General features: G+C 34.6%; 1 protein-coding gene across 1 annotated transcript in view; it reads left to right on the top strand.

The window, feature by feature from the left end:
- The first annotated feature begins 5,288 nt into the window (after window positions 1-5,288).
- LOC146533675 (uncharacterized) overlaps window positions 5,289-19,197 on the top strand; it is a 37,205-nt gene continuing 23,296 nt past the window's right edge. Inside the window, exons 1-7 of the mRNA XM_085193754.1 lie at window positions 5,289-5,421; window positions 5,942-6,132; window positions 6,381-6,513; window positions 7,028-7,177; window positions 8,203-8,325; window positions 9,525-9,628; window positions 11,561-11,722. Of these exons, the coding sequence (XP_085049880.1) occupies window positions 5,289-5,421; window positions 5,942-6,132; window positions 6,381-6,513; window positions 7,028-7,177; window positions 8,203-8,325; window positions 9,525-9,628; window positions 11,561-11,722 (996 nt within the window). The remainder of the gene's footprint in view (window positions 5,422-5,941; window positions 6,133-6,380; window positions 6,514-7,027; window positions 7,178-8,202; window positions 8,326-9,524; window positions 9,629-11,560; window positions 11,723-19,197) is intronic.

Here is a 19,197-nt window from a genome sequence, read left to right as displayed (position 1 = left end):
TTATAAGTTGAGGGTAAGTCGAAATAAAGCGTTGGCTTACTCAGTTGTGATCGGACATTAAACGTGTACAAATCAGTTGGCATTTTATTCTTATATTATCTCGAAAATACTACAAACATATATAAATAAAATAATATACTTTGTAAATGCAAATAACGTAGATTACACGAATAACGCGTGACAAAACACAAAGTTACTGAAAGGGACAGTTCTTCAACTTCATTTTCCCTCACTCAACGAGTATTTACTTATTTACATTTAGAACTCCATATTTAAATTAAACTTTATAAAAAGTTTTCTAATTATTAGGGAACCGACATTCTCATTCTGACATTCTCATTCTGTGAAATACAACACCGCGAGAAACGAAGTGCGAGTGAGATCCTTAAAAAGTTTCTTTAGAAAATGTTTCTTATTTATATTTTAAATATATTTTTTTATTGGGAAGCCATCGTAGCGTAGTAACATAGTGTTTGATTTGAAATCACAATGATTTTGGGTTAAATTAGTGCTCGGGAAAATTATAAAAAATAAAAAAATATTTTTTTAACTCTCAATATTGCCACGAACATTTGGTTCCTTCTAGCTCTCTTATATGTGAAATATAGAAAGAAGCTAACAAAATGTATTTCTGTAAGAGTTTTATGAAATAAAAGATCTCATTTCATCTATATATATAAAATCGAAAGGTCACTCACTCATCACGAAATCTCAGAAACTACATATTCTAGGAATCTGAAATTTTGTATAGGAGTTACTTATAGGACGTAGGTGCTCGCTAAGACGGGAATTTGTAATATTCGACTTCTAAGGGGTTGTTTTTGGGGTTGAAAGTTTGTATGAAACTTCGTTACTAATGACATTTGTCTTTGTCATTCGTTACTAAATGCTAGGAGTCTCAACTTTTGCATAGACGTCACTAGGACGTAGCCATGGAGACAGAAATTAATAATAATATAGTTCACGCGGGTGCAACCGCGAGCGGGCCGCTAGTAATCTATATATATATATAAAAGGACTTGTCCTCACTGACTGAGGTAAGACGCACGCACAGCCGTAACCGCTGATGGTAGAAATATGGAATTTGGACAAATGTTTACTTTTGTAATCTGGACATCGACTAAGAAGGGATTTTGAAAAATTTTAACCCTATAGGGGTAAAATAGGGGTTGAAAGTTTGTATGGAAAAAGTTTTAAATCTGTACCAATTTCTATGAAATTTGAACTTTTAAAAATATTTCATTGAACACGTGTTTCATCATTTTTTAGAATTCACCCCTTAACTTTCTACCCTTTATTTGTACCCAAATAAAGGGTAGAAAGTTAGTATGGAAAAATCTTTAAATCGCCACCGATTTTTATAAAATTTGAAACTTAGACTCTTAAAAATATTTCATTGAACACATGTTTCATGGTTTATTAGAATTCACCCCTAAATAAGCGAGCGAAGCTGCGCGCGTCCGCTAGTTTGATATAAAAATAAATATACATGACCACTTAAGATCCGATGTCCACTAAAAAGGCCCATTTACATAGAAAATTTATAGTAACGACATATGGGTCTAACTTTAGCCAGAACTTGATCTGGTGCCAAATCTATTTTACATCCGCCTCCGCAGTGAAGGATTTTGTCCTCTCATTTATTTGAATATAATCTTGCGGAATTCAGTACAGCTTTGTTCCCATATAGTTTCATATTTTTCTAGCTTCACGGTGTATTCCCTGGGAACCTAGAGTTAAGAGAAATGTTACGAGAAATAAAGATAAGCTTGTTACACCAAGTTTTCGCCTCCAAAAAGTTAATAAATCCTTTATGGGTCTGAGTATACGTGTATATAATAAAACTCCGCAGTGTATTCTTAATTTGCCACTTCCAAAATTTAAAATATCTGTAAAAAAAATTCTAACAAGTAAAGCTTATTACACTGTTCAAGAATATTTAGAGGATAAGCATGTATGGAATTAATGTCTATTGAATGTCAGGCAGGACAGCTGCCAGCCAAATGTAATAGTAAAATATACCATTGACTTTAAAAAGAGCAACTGTTGAGTTTCTTGCCGGCTCTTCTCAGCAGAACTGCCTTCCGAACCGGTGGTAGCTTTTTGTTGACATGTACATTCGACGATTCAAAAGTGCTTATAAAGTTTATTTGAATAAAGAATATTTTGAATTTGAATTTGAATTTAAGGCACTACGTTCCAATTAAGACACTCCTGTCCCCTATTTACCGTTGCATTCTTCTGCATTTTAATATAAATAAGCATTTGCATTTTAATATATATAATTTTAATTTAATAAGTACCTTCAGAAATATCACACACAAATATCTCGGAGGCTTCAACAAAGACTGTAGCAGCCGCGGTCTGGTACTAATTCACGGTACAGGGGTGAAGCAGTCTCCTTGCGCTTTCTTCCTTTTATACTTACGACAATTGGATAGCTATGGTAGAGAGGAAGATATAACGTGTTCTTGGATTTTCCTTGGAAGAGCTCCGAGTTAGAACAATCCAAAATTATCAATTTTCTATTATTTTTTAAAATCATTGACCTCATGATCACAATAGTAAAATGTTCCAACTTTTAAACTCATCATGATCCAAAGCATTATTCCACAAGTATAAAAATACTATATGTAGTTGTTCAGTGAATCCTTCGATCAACTATTTACCATATAGTTGATTGAAGGGGGAAACAATTTCAATACGCACCATATAAAGGTACCAATATATGTACATAATGGGGGTATAACCCCTAGTGGGGTATAACTGCTTAAGGCTTAATTTATCTACTCAAATATATACGAACATGTAGGCTTCACTAAAATACATAAATAACTTTGATGTTAAAGCCAAATTGAACTTAAAGGATTGTATCGGATTAAAATGAGTATCGACTTGACACAAGAAAGGATACAGCTGTGAGGGCAAAAGCTGCCTGTTATAAATTTAGAGTTAAAGAAGATATTTATAGCCAAATTAAAAAATTTTACTGCACACCCACGAAGCCGTTACAGCGCAGTGACACAGCGTGTAATTGAAAGCACGTTAGCTGTGGATTCGATTCCGAATCTGAATATTTACTCTAATAAGAAGACAAAACGCTGTGTGATAAATGAATCTCAAACACTACATTCTCTCTGCCGTTGTCTTACTTGATACGCGGGAAAAACCCTGAATCTGCTTATATTCTGTTAAATCGTATCTTTAAAATAATCGTGTTCTTTAAAATATGTAGGAATACACAAATACTCGTACATAAACATGAATAAAAATTTAAATAACAAATCATATTTTACGTAGTTCTAAGGAACTCTTGCAAAATATCAAATATCGTATTTCAGCATTCAGCTTTTCATAGAATCTGTATATTTTGTACGGCGAGGCGTGGCGTTTATTTTTATAAAAGAAATAGACATATTCCCATTTCCCCGATTATTATGCTTACGCAATATGTAGCGTTAGGTTCCGCTCAAGTAACTTGCCTGTAAAAGGGACAAAAGTAGAGACTGAAATCTGCCCTTAATTTTATATGCAGAAGATGGGTGATTTAAAAAATAATAATAATAAGAATTAAATATTTTGATTATAATAAACAACATATTTGATGTCAGTAGAGCTTGCCAATATTGTAACCTACCACTACATGATGCCTACTCTGCTGTATGCGGCATACATAGTGCTAATGCTAAAGAAAGTAAATAACTACAATTAATATAAAATTAGCTACAATGTAAACAAAAGTGAGTTTTGAAATGTAAAATATTTGTTTGAATTTCACCATCAGCACGGCAATTTAATAATATAACATTAAATGTTGAAAGTAATGATAATATCAGTAAATACAAAATACCCTAACGCAGAACTATTGATCGATCGATTATATATTAACCCGTGGGCACAGAGGAAGGTATCACAGACCCGTTTATTGATAAGTTTCTTTATTCATAAAAATGGTAAAATTCTTATGACAAAAGAAATTTATTTATTTTTTTAGGAAAAAAGGAAAAAAATACTTATTTCGACACTATGAAGGGAATCAAAATGCACAGTGTACTTCAGGTTGATCTACAATTATGAAATTTGGTAGTTAGCATCTATATTTGTATATATTTAATATATGTTTGCTGTTTGCTTTATAAATTTATTATAATTATTGTTTACACCTCAACCCTTTTCCTCCCTTTTTAATCCTATGCCTTAAGGTTGCCTGGAAGAGATCGCTGTTTTAGCGATAAGGTCGCCTCTTGTACATTTCCGTTTTGTTTTTCTTTCTCTTTTGTTGTTAATTTTATTGTTATTTTCCTTATGGGTGTACAATAAAGAGTATTATTATTATTACAGCTAATACTAGCTCAGAAAAAAATCTGCAAATTATACATTTGTGGTTAAATCCTAAAAAATTATAATATTAAATAGCAAAAATAGCGTTTTTCGACACTATAAAGGGAAACAAAATTAATAGGGTACTTTATGTTATCCTAGAATTATGATATTTGGTTCATGAAAAAGTCTGAAAACTATACATTTGTGGTTAAATCCTAAAAAATACTTAAAAGGAGGTTTAAGTATTTAAAAACAAAATTTGGTATTAAAGCAAATGAAATTTCAGTATCAGGTCATATTAAAAAACGACTGTTCCCAAAGCCGCAGTTCCTAATGTGTTACCTGCAACGCATAGAACAGTCCAGCTACTGAGAAAAATAATAATATATCACGCATAATTACTATACTATAAGCGAAACAAAACATAGGGGCTTGTGTCTTATAAACCTAACCACGGTGACGCCGGGTTAAGGCATATATTTATACACTATGTAAAGCCGATTATTTGATAGATGTCGTCCAAAGAGGTACTGTAAATGTTGTCTTTCACGTTGATATTGGTACTACAACCACATTGGAAAGTAAGATCAGAAATACAAGGTACATTAACAGAAATATCTATAAATAATGAAAAATATTAAATTTACCACGAATAATACAAGAGGTTATACGATTTTACTTATAAGGTGCTATAGATCAGGATCAAATTTTGAACGCGATCGTGTGTAATTTTTTTTATTTTCTTGATATATATAACAAAATAATAAAATTCGGCATTCAGTTCATTGATACTCAATGGTACTCAAGAATGAGAATGGCACTCATATGATACTCAAGAAAATACTTCAATAATCTATTGAAATTTGACTTGTCTCATTTCAAAGCATTTTCATTTTTTTCTACAGAAATATATGAATAATAGTAAATAATTGTATTTTAAGTTAAGATACAAGCCAATATTAAACATGGATAAAGGCATGCTGGGTCTCGTTATCCGCCTGTCGCGTTTGGTGGGAGTCGCGCCCTACATGCGCAGAGCTAAAGATGGGGTGTCGAAGCCACTCTTTATATCAGGCGTAATCATAGTAACGTCTGTATGTAAGTAAGATTTTTATTGTATGTATGTATGTATTAAATGAGGCCGTCGTCTCGCAGGAGGACAAGGGTGTGACTGTAATGCAACGATTGTGGTTCGGACGATCCCCACTCAGGGAAGTGAATTATTATTTATTAATATTTTTATTTCTTCGCTCTGGCACAAAAAAAATCCTTTAAGGGGAGCCAAAATTTGGTATTAAAGTGGCCAGTTCAAGTAAAGTATCAGAGGGCTCTGGCTAAGCTAAGCCTGAATTTCCGAAAAAGCTCGAGAACTACCAATTTTTGGACGGAACCCTCGGTGGGCGTGCCCGTTTTTTTACAATTAGGACGAATAAAGCGCGACGTTGAGTTCTGCCACCTAAAACGCAAAGTATCCATAATGCATTTGGCAAAAATGAGGAACGGAGTGTCTTAACACTAAGTTATAACTGTCTACCCTGTTGTGTGCTAGATATAGCGTGAAGCTGATTTTTATTAACACAAAGACCAGATAATGACCAGAGAATAATCGACATTTTAGGTTCATATTTACTGTTTCTCGTAATGCTGAACATTATAACTGCAAATGACAACAAGGGGGAGAATATGACGATATTCAACATCTTCACAATATTCAGCTCTTGCTTGCTGCTCACTAATGCTATGATAGGTGTCAGTACTTCGTCGAAAAGGATTGCCCATATGGTCCGAAATCTTGAAAAATTGGATAAGGTACTAAATTTTTATTATTTCAATATTCTTGATTTGACAATAATCGATATTGGCGATTATTATATCGTGTTTATAACGCGATATTGTATCGCTTTGCATACAGTACTCAGCAGTTTGGACTACTGAGCACTGTATGCTCATTTGTTTCAGTGACACTTGAGGGCATCCATTTGGTTATAGAATAGATTAATAAGAAATATAAGTAGGTATAAGAAAAGTCCTATAAATTTTGTTATTTTTTTTTTCAGATACATGAAAAGATTTGTTCTTACAGAAGTGTTGTAGAAGACAGAAAAATACATTTTCTTATGCAGATATATGCATCAGGAATATTTGCGATATACATATCGGATTGTTTCTTAACTAAATCATTTATTAAATGTACGTCTTGATATATTTACATAGCACAATACAAACAACTATTTGTTTATAATCCATACCTATATTATAAATTCGAAAGTAACTCTGTGCGTCTGCCTGTCTGTCTGTCTATCTGTCTGTCTTTTATGCAATTAGGGCCAAGCCGCTAATTTAATTGTGATAAAATACTCATATAGAGATACTTGAGAGTCTCGGGATCAACATAGGATACTTTTTTTCACATATTTTGAATATTTACGATATATACCAATTTATTAAAATACTTATTAATTTGACATGCAATTTATTCCGCCATGTTAATAACAACCGTCGTTATGCGACCGTTGCTAAGCAACGATTTGCAAAGTTTGTTATTAGAAAACGTCACCCAAAATGAGCTTGCTTAACGCATATCTCTATTGAAAACTGAAAATAATTTCATAAATATATTTAATAAATATTCGTACAGTTGAAGAGGGCGTAGCCGCGTTCGGGTCCACTAGTTATATAATATTTTTATTGAATTCTCTCGCAGCTCCAGTTTTTGAAAGTTTTATGATAATAGTGCGTGTCTGGGTGGTTCTGTGCATTCTACAAGTGATATTGTTTTCTGAAAAAGTCTTAGAAACTACAACAATTGTAAATCAAACTTTACATCAATTGTTAATTGAAACAAACGAGAAAGGTAATTTTTATCTAATATTCATACATTTGCACATAATATCCTCTACACTTTTAACCGACTTCTGTAAGAAAAGGAGGTTATCAATTCGACTGTTTTTTTTTTATGTTTGTTACCTCATAACTTTTGACTGGGTGAACCGATTTTGAAAATTTTTTTTTTGTTTGAAAGGTGAAGCTTCCCGAATGGTCCCATTTTTTTGGTCCATGTCTGACAATGGTATCTATGAGAAAATCACATAAGTCTTAAATTTGCATTAGGTATGTGCGCGACAAATAGACGTATAACTCAATGTCGCGCCAACCGATTTTGATGATTCTTTTATTTGAAAGGATACACTTCAAGGATAATTTGGTGAAAGTTTGGTTAGGTTCCGATTATGGGATCCGGTGAAAATTGAGAAAGTTTGTTTTTTTTTGGTAAAAAATTGATTATACTATAATAGTTACAAAAACTTTTTAAATTGATGTCAGAAGTGAGATTCCTGATCGTTGCATTTCTTTTCAACCAACCTCAAAAAAGGGAGATTCTCGATTCGCCCGAATACTTTTTATGTATGTTCTTGTCAATATACCAAAGTGTAACTTTGCACAAAAATAATACCTAATTAAATAAAGTTTTACATAGGACAACCACAACCACTCGTTGACAACCACTACCACCACCATCACCACTCGTTTAAGAAGCATCATTTTAAGATCTACCCATCTCTTAAAATCGTAAAATAAATTAATTTTTAACAAAAAGAAAACCGACTTCTAACAACGAACTAAAAAGTGAAAAATCATTATACAAAGATTTTATAATTTTGAAGTCGGTGTCGAGCTAATGCTACAACACCTTTACTACAATATCTAATTACTAAGCCTGTTTGTTTTACTTGGCAGCGACTTCAAAATTATAAAATCTTTGTATAATGATTTTTCACTTTTTAGTTCGTTGTTAGAAGTCGGTTTTCTTTTTGTTAAAAATTAATTTATGTGTATACATATTTCCAACTACTTATACTGTATCTTTTATCTCTATAGAAGAGGATATGAATAACGAGATGATTAAACCAAAACTTGCCTTCGTGTATTCAGTACGTGATATAGAAAAAAATAAGAAATTACGTAAAAATACTTGCACACGAAGAAATATAGCCGATTCAGGTGAGAGATCTCATAAAAACAAATAATTTTTGCTCAAGAAAATATTGATAATATTAATTATATTTATTTCTATTATTCATATTTGATCTTTAAAGCTTAAATATAGATAAGATCTCTTTGTAATTGAAAACATAAAGTATCCAGCATTTGAATAGTATTTTCTTTTCTTTGCTATGGTGTCCAGGTAAAACGCGGCGTTTTCAATAGGCATTGCCTCCAAAATTCGACTTAAATTGGGAATGGAATGTTTTAACACTATATTCCTTTTATCCCCTACACTCTTGTGTACGGGATACAGCGCGTAGCTGAAAAAAACCAATAAGCTTAAGCAGGCGGAGCCGCGGGTGGACAGTTAGTCTTCTTTTTCTTCCTGGCATTAATCCCGGCTATTGCCAGGGCGTCTGCCTTTCCATTGCGTCTGCCTTCCCACTCAACCTACTCTATTTTGCATGGTCTTTTGCGTCCTCGCCACCATTGGCTCTCATGTTCTGCATCACGACATCCAACCAGCGCTTCCTTGGGCATCCAGGAGGTCTCACTCCAGGAACTAATATAGCAAGGCTTGCATCCGACGTAGTTCTTAGGCCGCCGGGTAACGTGGCCAAACCATCTCGGGCGACGCTCTTGGAGCTTATCCGCTATGTCACGGACCCCAAAACTACCTCGAACGTGACGTTGAGCTCCTGAGCGTGCCGAGATAGTGCTGGCCAACATTCGCTGCCGTATAAAAGAACCGGTCGGTTGATGCTCTTGTATATCAGCCCCTTGAGCTTGGGCGGTATTCTGTGGTCGCAGACCACACCAGTGACCTCCCGCAATTTGGCCCAGGCAGCGCTTATCCAGCCATGGACATCGTGATCGATGCCTCCAGACTCGTGCATAACGGATCAAAGGTACCTGAACTTTTCCCAATTAACGGCTGGCTCAGGACCTATAAGAATAGTTCTCGAGTCTGGGCTCCCGCAAGTCACATGACTTGCAGGAGCCCAGACTCCGTCTTCGACACATTCTCCGTTCTCAAGCATACCCTTCCAGAGGTTCACTTTACGTCCCAGTGTGGGTCGATTCAACATTGAATAAAACGGACTATGAGCCGAGTCTTGGTGAACCCCCACTGTAATCTGAAAGGGTGGGCAGTTAGTAAAGAACTATAATAGTATATATACATAGTTGATATTAAAAAATAATCCTGTTTCCAGTAACACCAGAGTGTGTCGAGTATACTATACGTCGGTTATCAAAATGTTACATAATTATATGTGAAATTATCAGAGACACAACTGATGTTAACGGACTCTTGTTGGTAGTGACTCTTCTGAACCACATGCTGAATTCAGAGACGACTACCTACCTGATCGTCCTTTGGATGTCATGCGAAAGTAATAACTTTAATTTGAAACTGTGACGATTTTTACAATTTTAATTTTGTTTAATATTTTCTTTTCGACTTAAATGAAGACGTATATAATAAATACAAAATTAAACATATAATTGATTATCAAATAAAAAGTGTCGTCGAAAAGCGATCTTACATTATATTATAACAATGTTTGCAGACACTTTTGCCTTCGAAATAGTATATCTGATTTACCACGATTTATTTCAAGTGTTGGGTCTGTTTCTACTCGTTGATACCTTTCATCGAACTCATGCAGAAGTATGTATTATTTTTTTTATATTTAAAATATGCAGCAGCATCTTATATTTTTAAGTCGTTAAGTTAAGTCGTTCCCTATGTAGATGAAACTTTTTGACTATTACCAATTTTACACCTTTATTTAATTAAAAATATAAATAATTTTATAGCAGTGATACTTTTTAAAAAAAACTGATATTTACCTAGAACTGCCGCTGGGTCATTTTTGTCACGCCATTATTTTTTTATTATTTGAGGGTGTAATTTGAAATATTTTCATGCCTCGGGGACGAGGTGGAGGTGAAAGGGCGATGCGGGAGCGGAAAAAAATTTAATAGTAGATTTAGCAGTCAATGGCTAAGTTTTTAGGGTTCTGTAGCTTTTAAGGAAAAAAAAACCCTTATAAGATCATTTTTTTGTCCATCCGTCTGTCTGTGCCTTTATCTCAGGAATGCTTGGAGAAATCGAGTTGATATTCATATGAGTATATGAATATCAACTATATGACGATCTACAGTCCCTTGATTTCCTGAAAAAGCGCCCTTAAAAAAAGATATGACCATTTATATAGTAAAAAACGTGTATTTCGACACTATAAAGGGAATCAAATTCATAAGGTACTTTCAGTTAACTTAGCATTATGAAATTTGGCAGCTAGCATCTACATGTAGTACTAGTACAGGAAAAAATCTGAAAACTATACATTTATGTGTAAATCTTAAAAAATAATAGCCTGAAAAGTGGGGTAAAATTGGTGTCAATACTAAATTTTGCCGTTAGCTCAAGTGAGTTATCAGATGAAAGGATGATTAAGCTAGGCTTGAATTTCAGAAAAACAATCGATACCAAATGTGGGCAATTGTAGGGTAGGTAGAGGGAACCTGGGAACCTAGTACTATGCACTCCGCTGGCATTTTCTGCGGAATTCTGGAGGCATTACCACGCAATGTTATAAATCATCTGTGATGTATCACTGATGAAGAATATATTAATGCATAACTTAGCCTGATAATAATATTAACTAATTTTAATAACTTATAATTTTGTAAGAGTTATTCAGTTAGTTGTCACGACCTTAGAACGTATTTGAAATATTTTATTCTTACTTTGTGTTTTGTTTTTTGGTACTTTTATGTTAATTAAAGAATAAGAATTGATTATTAAAAGTGGCCTATACATTTTACGAATTATTTTAATAATAAATTTCTTGTATTATACCAACAATCAACATAATAAGTAGAATGGGACAAATTTGTCACGACGGCGGTTCTAGGGGGGTCTCAATCTTCGGCACTTCTAGTGTTAAGAATGAGTGAATAGAAAAAAAAAGAAAGCCACGACCGACTCTCATACCGTATTACAAAAATATATAATTATGGTCAATTTTAACTAATAAATTGGTGCCCCTTGCGCCAACAAGTGGGAAAGATTCCTAGAAGAAGTAAAATTGACAGAAATTGACGTAATTCATGATGGAAATGCCATTTTGAACACAACGGTTCTCGTCCGATCATTTTACTTAACCCAAAAATAAACAAACAGTTACCTATAAATTTAGCATAAAGGTTTTTATTATTATTATTAAGAATTGTTTTTCAGCTCGAGCGGACAGAACTTTTACTTAGAAGTCTAAAGTATGAGAACGATCCCCCGATGGCAGTTACCAATGAGTTAGATTTGTTCCAGCGCATACTGGTATTACAAAAGACATCATACTCGCCGGTCGATATGTGCACTCTGGACAGATCACTTTTAGTGAAGGTATTTATTTATTTTAAGGTTGATTAAATAAAACTTTTGACCGTCCGCTGGAATCGGCAATTTACAATTTTGACTTGGCAATTTTACAGTCCCTTTCAGACTACTTGACAGTTGCACAAAACCAACAAATGACCGACCTGCAGTCATCTATCTCAACGTTAAAGGCCGGGCGATGGTGATAAGTTGATTTATAAGTAATGTTAAACTGTCTTAATATCTGATAAGTTCTGTTGTTTAAATTTAATTTAAAAACAAAAAAAGAGGTTACAATTTCTTTTTTTGTTTCAGGTGTTTGGAATGCTGATATCATACTTAGTTATTATAATAACCTATGGACCTAGAGTTGACACGATAGCAAATAAAGAAATGTAAGAAAATGATAAAAAATAAATAAGCAGTCTGACAGTCTGACATACGACGCGACGGTTTTAGGTTTTACTAGGAGGAATAAATTATTATTCTCATTTCCTTGCTCTGATAACAAGACAAAGTACATCGTTGAGTTTCCCCAACATAGGGTCCTCGCAATTTCTTAAAAAAAAATGTGGTAAATGATTATAATCACCAATTGATATTTATTACATAATACCAGTTGAGAACACTTTTCTGTAATCTAGTTCCTATGACCTTTTACTAGATGCTTACCGAGTAGAAAAAAAATATTTTTATAATTATGGTATATCAAAAATGTTTCTTATAGTTCCTAGCTTTCACCTGTAGTTTTCCCTGTATATTGAAACGCATATAAATAACAATTGTATTTGCAATCTAAGCACCCGTAACTGTGATCGCAGGTAGAGTGAATATAGCATTCTTTACTAAATGGGAATGAGAGTTATTCAATTCGTACTACTAGTAGTTCCTGAGTTTAAAGCGATAAAACAAACAAATACTTCAGCTTTATAATATTCGTATAAATATAAATTAATTCTAACCTTATATTGTTAACAGGTTGAAAAAGTATAGCATAACTCGAGAATTTTAATTATCGAAATATCGCTCACCGTAACAGCACTTGCCGTTTTTCCACAAGTTAAACACTGGATATTAATAGAACACGCATTATGGTAATAGGCTTAAAACTAAAGGACGTCGTTGCGCAGTGGCTCAGCACCTGATAAAAGCTTCCGTCGTAGGTTCTGTTCCTGGGAGAAGACAGAGGAGAATAACTTATGTTCATACTTTGGTAACAAGAAAAAACAGTCCGCCACTGAACAAGTGAACACGTCTCGATATTTAAGCCGTGCATGGAAAATGAAGTGTTTAGCATTTATTAAATATGTCTATTGTCTTTAGCACTGGTTTCTGCGTACTCTGCACAGGTTTTTTAGCTTCATTAAAAATAATAAAAAAATGAAAAAAAAACAATTTTTAGTGTGATACTTTTTGATTTGATAAGATTATATGTATCTTTAATAATTTTAGGCAGAAGAAAACTAGTTCCCTACTTTCCGGAAATCAACGCCGCGGCTTTCGGCTCGATGTCAGACCATAAATTTAAGTATTTTTTTCATTTCCTCGAGTGGTGATCGAGCCCACAACTATCGCGTTACAGTCACACCTTCGTGCCCATGCCCATGACGGCCTCTTCGTACGTAAGAAAGACGCAGTTTCTTTTTATCACAGCGGGACAGATAATACAGTTCTCGTTTCTTTCTCAACAGCATCAATATATTATATTCGTATGCACTTCGATTGAGACTTACAAATGGGTGCACTTATTTAAATTTTACTGTTCCAATTTAAAGTAATATCTAGCATGTTTTCAATTTTAAAACAATGCAGTTTTCTTAATTTATTTTACTATTTTGCATCGTTTCATGTAGAATTAACATTAAGATAAGATATGGCCATCGTGACTAGACGGATATGGGTTCGATCCCTACTCGGGGCAATGAATTATTATGTATTAATATTTTAATTCCTTCACTCTGGCACCAAGGCAACAGTCCGGTGTTGAGTTCCGCAACTCAACAGTCACGACGCGATGCCTCAAAAATTCGGTGATGGAAAGTGGGAACGGAAGGTATAATTAGGATTAAGTTAAGATTAAGGATAATACTTATATTATAAACCTAATATTGTTGTTTGTCTTACACTCAAGAGTGATAATATATAGTCTATAGATATAGATACTCATTGGAATAAATTCATTAATAAATTAATCGTAACTAACTTTCTAGGATAATTATTATAATCATTACCGTCACCGTTAATGATTTTGAGTTCATTTTTTCCTCTATTTAATTATTTTTTTACTAACACTATTTTATAATGATGTTCCTGAGTTCTCTTGTAATTAAAATTCATACCTATATTATAAATTTACTTTACCTATTTACTACATGAAAAAAAATCACAAAAAAATATCGATGTTTCATAGAAAAACCATTACAAATTTATATTTGTTGCTCATTTCATACAAAATAAATGCATATGCGCGGGCAATTAAGTTTTTCAACTTATATAAGTTAGTGTTACCAAAACCTATAAGGCCCTTTGACCGACAATCCTAAAATCGATACGAAAACCTCGGTGGGCGAGTATGACTCGGACTAACCGGTTAAGATAAATGTAAGAAATTAAAATTTGTCACCATATTACAAAGTAGTCTAAGAAAAAAGAAAGTTTTTTTTAAATTACTAATGTAGCAGTGTAGGTCGTATTTTTATGCACAACGAATATAAATATGCACTTAAGTGCGCTGCAAACATATAATATTAGAACACGAAATAATTAACTCTATTGAATAAGTAATCGTGTAGTTCAAGCGGGCGAAGCCGCGGGCGGATCACTAGTATTAAATAAAATAACTACCACAGCTATAACGTTTTTTCTTATCTTCATTCTTTTTATTATGTCACTCAAATTACTTTTCGCGTCACAAAATTTTATATACTTTGGCACTTTTGTGAAGAATATTTGTTAGAATCATTAATAAATTACGCTCATATTTTATCTATAATGTTAGCGAACTCGTGTAGAAGAGGGTAGATATAGGCGAAAAAGTCTATAAAAGCAGTGGAATTGTGTCAATGGGGGGTAGTTGCTTGTAGGCAACGGCCCTAATTGGAAGGAAACTCGTGTGAAGTATTGTTATTGGGTGATACCTACATATCACTTATTGCAATTACGTACAATCTCTTTCCGAATAATTTAGAAACAGTGACTTGTATTGATAACACTCGCCAACAAAAAACGTCTCGATTATTGGACGGAAAGTAAGAAACGAACTGTTAATAATAGCTTCCCTCTGCCTACGTTATCTAGGGGATACAGCGGGAAGCAAAAAAAAACTAAATTTTAAATATATATATATATAAACTATACCGACTGCATATACTATAAATAATTCTATTTAAATATACTATAGCCGTATATACAATAAATATTATAATCCTTACCGCTTCGATATCAGCACGTAAAGAGAGCTTTATAGCTAACAACATCACAACTGTTATTATATTATTAAAACGGTTATTAAACAAACTTTAAAAATCACGCTTTACGCTGTATCATAACAGAGTAGACAAAGAGCACCTAGTGTTAAGGCACTCCGTTCCCCACTTTCTACCTGTTTTTTAAGGTATTGCGGGTTGAGTGGTGGAACTCAACCGGGTTTTTGCCTTGTTGCCAGAGCGAAGAAATGAAAATATTAATAATTAATAATTCATACTCTGCAATGAGGATCGAACCCACCACCGTCGCGGTACAGTCAAACTCTTGTGCCGCTGCGCCATGATGGTTTCAATATATTGTAATCTTAGATATTGTAACATAATGAGAGCGGTGGGGACTGGCGCGGCGCCAGCGGAAACTAACACTGGCTTCGGTAATAAAACGAGATATATTGCTATGTATTTACTTTAGAAAAGGCCGTTGTCGCACAGTGGGGCAGTTTCTGGCTGTACGAGATGGCTGCGGGTTTCATTCCCACAGAGGGCAATTATATTTATGTTATTTTTATCTGTTGACTGGTTTTTTTTTGTTGACAAAAAATTTTGTTAAACATCAGCTCTCAAATGCGTTTTCGTTGACGTGATTAAGCGAAAATAACTAAGATTTGTGAATGATATAAATTTAGAACCTGTCACTTTCTTTAATAAATAGACTATCCAACACAAAGAGTTTCAATTTGAACCGGAAGTTCCTGAGATTGACGTGCTCAACCGTATTGTTGCTATATTAACCGTATATTACAGAGTTGAAGAATTTGTATATATATTCTAAGTAATGTTTATAACCTATAAAGCTTATAGTACAAGTATTTTAACCAGCAAATATATTTATGTATAAAATATCATTTTAAAGTTATATTCTTCTATACAGCATATATTCATATATAGCTCGGAGTTTCAATATTGAAATCTTTCCTCGATAGTCGACCTCGTTTAAATTGAGAAAGTAGTTCTCAAAGGAAATTACTGGCGCCTAAATTATGAGGGCGTCATGAATCAGCAAAATACAGGTTAGGTCCCACTCTAGGGAATGATTTTATTTTTATTTTCTGGCTCTGGTAACAAGAGAGCACATCGGAGAGTTTCGCCACTTAGAGAACGGAGTGTTTTATATACAGGATAAAGCTAATAAGTACTGTAGCTTTGTATATAAGTATTGTAAATTTAAGTCCTCTGATTGTACGTAATTTTCAATGATTGATAAAATGAAAAGCAAAATAAAATTATGATTTACCCACAAATAAATATAAATAAATAATTGTTGGTTATTAATTGAAAATTATAAAGATCAATACTTAAAAATAAACACTATCGTGTTTAGAGTCGCACGTCATAGATTACTATAGATATTTTTTAATTGTTATAAAATAATAAAAAATATATAACTACTATGGAAATAATTATTAACATAACATTTTTAATTAATACATTATAGTAGTTAAATTGCTATTTCAATTGTTTATAATTAAAATTCTAAACTATATAATCACTGTAATTCTCACACACGCTTGTGGCCCTACGCCGCGACTAGCCTCAAAAGCAATCTATAGAATGTAAACTTCACTCACCTTTATTAATATTCCTTTTTGAACTTCAAATAGTATAGCCACAAACCACAAGTACGAGAAGTGCCAAATATAACTAATTAATAAAGTTCCCACACTATCGTCTACCATATGAACGAACAAACACTTTGATCATTTCTATATGAAAATAGTAATTAAATGGTGTACTAATATGTGTTTCTTTTTACAGCTTCACGCTGTATCCCGCACAGAACAGGGTAGGCAGAAGAAACCTAGTGCTAAGACACTCCGTTCCCCACTTTCTGCCGAATTCTGGAGGCCTCACGTGTTGAGTGGCAGAACTCAACGCCGCGCTTTACCTCGACACCAGAGCGAAGAAATCGAAATATAAACGTAAATAAAAATCTCACTTCCTCGAGTGGGGATTGAACTCACAACCATCGCGTTACAGTCACACCCTTGTGCCACTGCGTCACAAGGGCCTTAAATATGTGTTCTTTTTCAAAATTTATTATAATATCTAAGTAAATTAGGAACAGACTTTTAGTTCTCAAACAAAAAATATGATCAGTGCCACAAAGAGCTTTCCTATAGCGTTTTACTTTTTATTAAATCTTCTTAGAAGGGTTCTAGTCAGATAAAACTATTCATTTCCTCGAGGCGAGGAACTTTTTATCGAATCATGGCCGCCGGGTCTCCGAGGGAAGCCCTACAGGGATTCAATGCCAAAATAATATTTGAAGGCATTACTTAACTCACTTGTAAAATAAATTATAAGCAAAAAAACTACTAGGCTAGGTTTGTCACACTAGAGACATGTACCACTATTCCTCTTCTATGGTTAGGAATGCTGTTGGCGACACTAGACCCTTCCTGATTACAGTGGGGGTTCACCAGGGCTCGACTCTTAGTCCGTTCTTATTCAATGTAGTGCAGCCTCCATGGCTGATGATGTATGCTGACGACATAGCACTCATTGACGAGAACCGACTGACGCTGGAGCGTAAAGTGAACCTCTGGAAGGGTACGCTTGAGAACCGCGGTCTTAAACTAAATGTGTCGAAGACCGAGTACATGGCCTGCGGGAGCCCGGACTCGAGCACGATCCTTATAGGTCCTGAGCCAGCCGTTAAGTCGGAGAAGTTCAGGTACCTTGGATCCGTTATGCACGAGTCTGGAGGCATCGATCACGATGTCCATGGCCGGATAATGCTGCCTGGGCCAAATGGCGGGAGGTCACTGGTGTGGTCTGTGACCGAAGAAAACCGCCAAGCTCAAGGGACTGATATACAAGAGCATCATACGACCGGTTCTTTTATACGGCAGCGAATGTTGGCCAGCACTATCTCAGCACACTCAGGAGCTTCACGTGACGGAAATGAAGATGCTGAGGTGGATGTGCGGCGTAACGCGGTCTGACCGCATACGCAACACATTCGTTCGAGGTAGTCTTGGGGGCGGTGACGTAGCGGATAAGCTCCAAGAGCGCCGCCTGAGATGATATGGCCACGCGCCGGTCTAAGAACTAAGTCGGATGCAAGTGCCTTGCTATATCAGTTCCTGGAGTGAGACCTCCTGGATGCCCAAGGAAGCGCTGGTTGGATGTCGTGATGCCGGATATGAGAGCCAATGGTCTAACCACTGAGGACGCTAAAGACCGAGCAAAGTGGAGTAGGTTGAGTAGGAAGGCAGACCCTGGCAATAGCCGGGATTAATGCCAAGAGGATTCTTCCTCCTGGCATTTCAACCTTCAACCTTCTGGTTTCTCACACTAGATGTCATATTATTTTTCTAATTATTCTCGGCAAGCTCTTTCATTTGATACCCGTATTGCAGATGTGCATAAATAATAACTATTCCGCCATCTTGGATGTTCCGCCATATTGGATGTAGAAAAATGTCACATTTTTCGAGTTACTCTCAACGAGCCCTTTCAATAGATATTCATATTGTACAAGTAGACTAAAATTACCTATTTGGCTATCTTGGATGGTCCGCCATATTGGATTTAGAATGACGTTAGATTATTTTTCGAGTTGCTCTCAATGAGCCCTTTCATTTGATACCCGTAATATACAAGTGCATCAAAAATAACTATTCTGTTACTTTGGATGGTTTGCCATATTGGATTCAGAATGACGTTACACTATTTTTCCAGTTACTCTCAACAAGCCCTTTCATTTGATACCCATATTATAGAAGTTCATGAAATATAACTATTCCGCCATCCTGGATGGTCCGCCATATTGTATTTAGAATGAAGTCACAAACTTTATCGTGCATTGTCATCCAAACCAATCGTGTATACAAAATTTCAGCTCAATCGTACGAACATACCTTTCATTATATGAAAGCACAAAAAACTTGAATCGGCACGATTCTATTGGATTTCAAGTGATGTCACATTATTTTTCTAATTGTTCTCGGCAAGATCTTTCATTTGATACCCATATTGCAGAAGTGCATAAATAATAACTATTCCGCCATCTTA

This window comes from Heliconius melpomene, chromosome 12 (genome assembly GCF_056956725.1).
Source record: "Heliconius melpomene rosina isolate 202511_hmr_F chromosome 12, ASM5695672v1, whole genome shotgun sequence".
Classification (NCBI taxonomy): domain Eukaryota; kingdom Metazoa; phylum Arthropoda; class Insecta; order Lepidoptera; family Nymphalidae; genus Heliconius; species Heliconius melpomene.
This window is presented reverse-complemented; position numbering and strand designations above follow the sequence as displayed.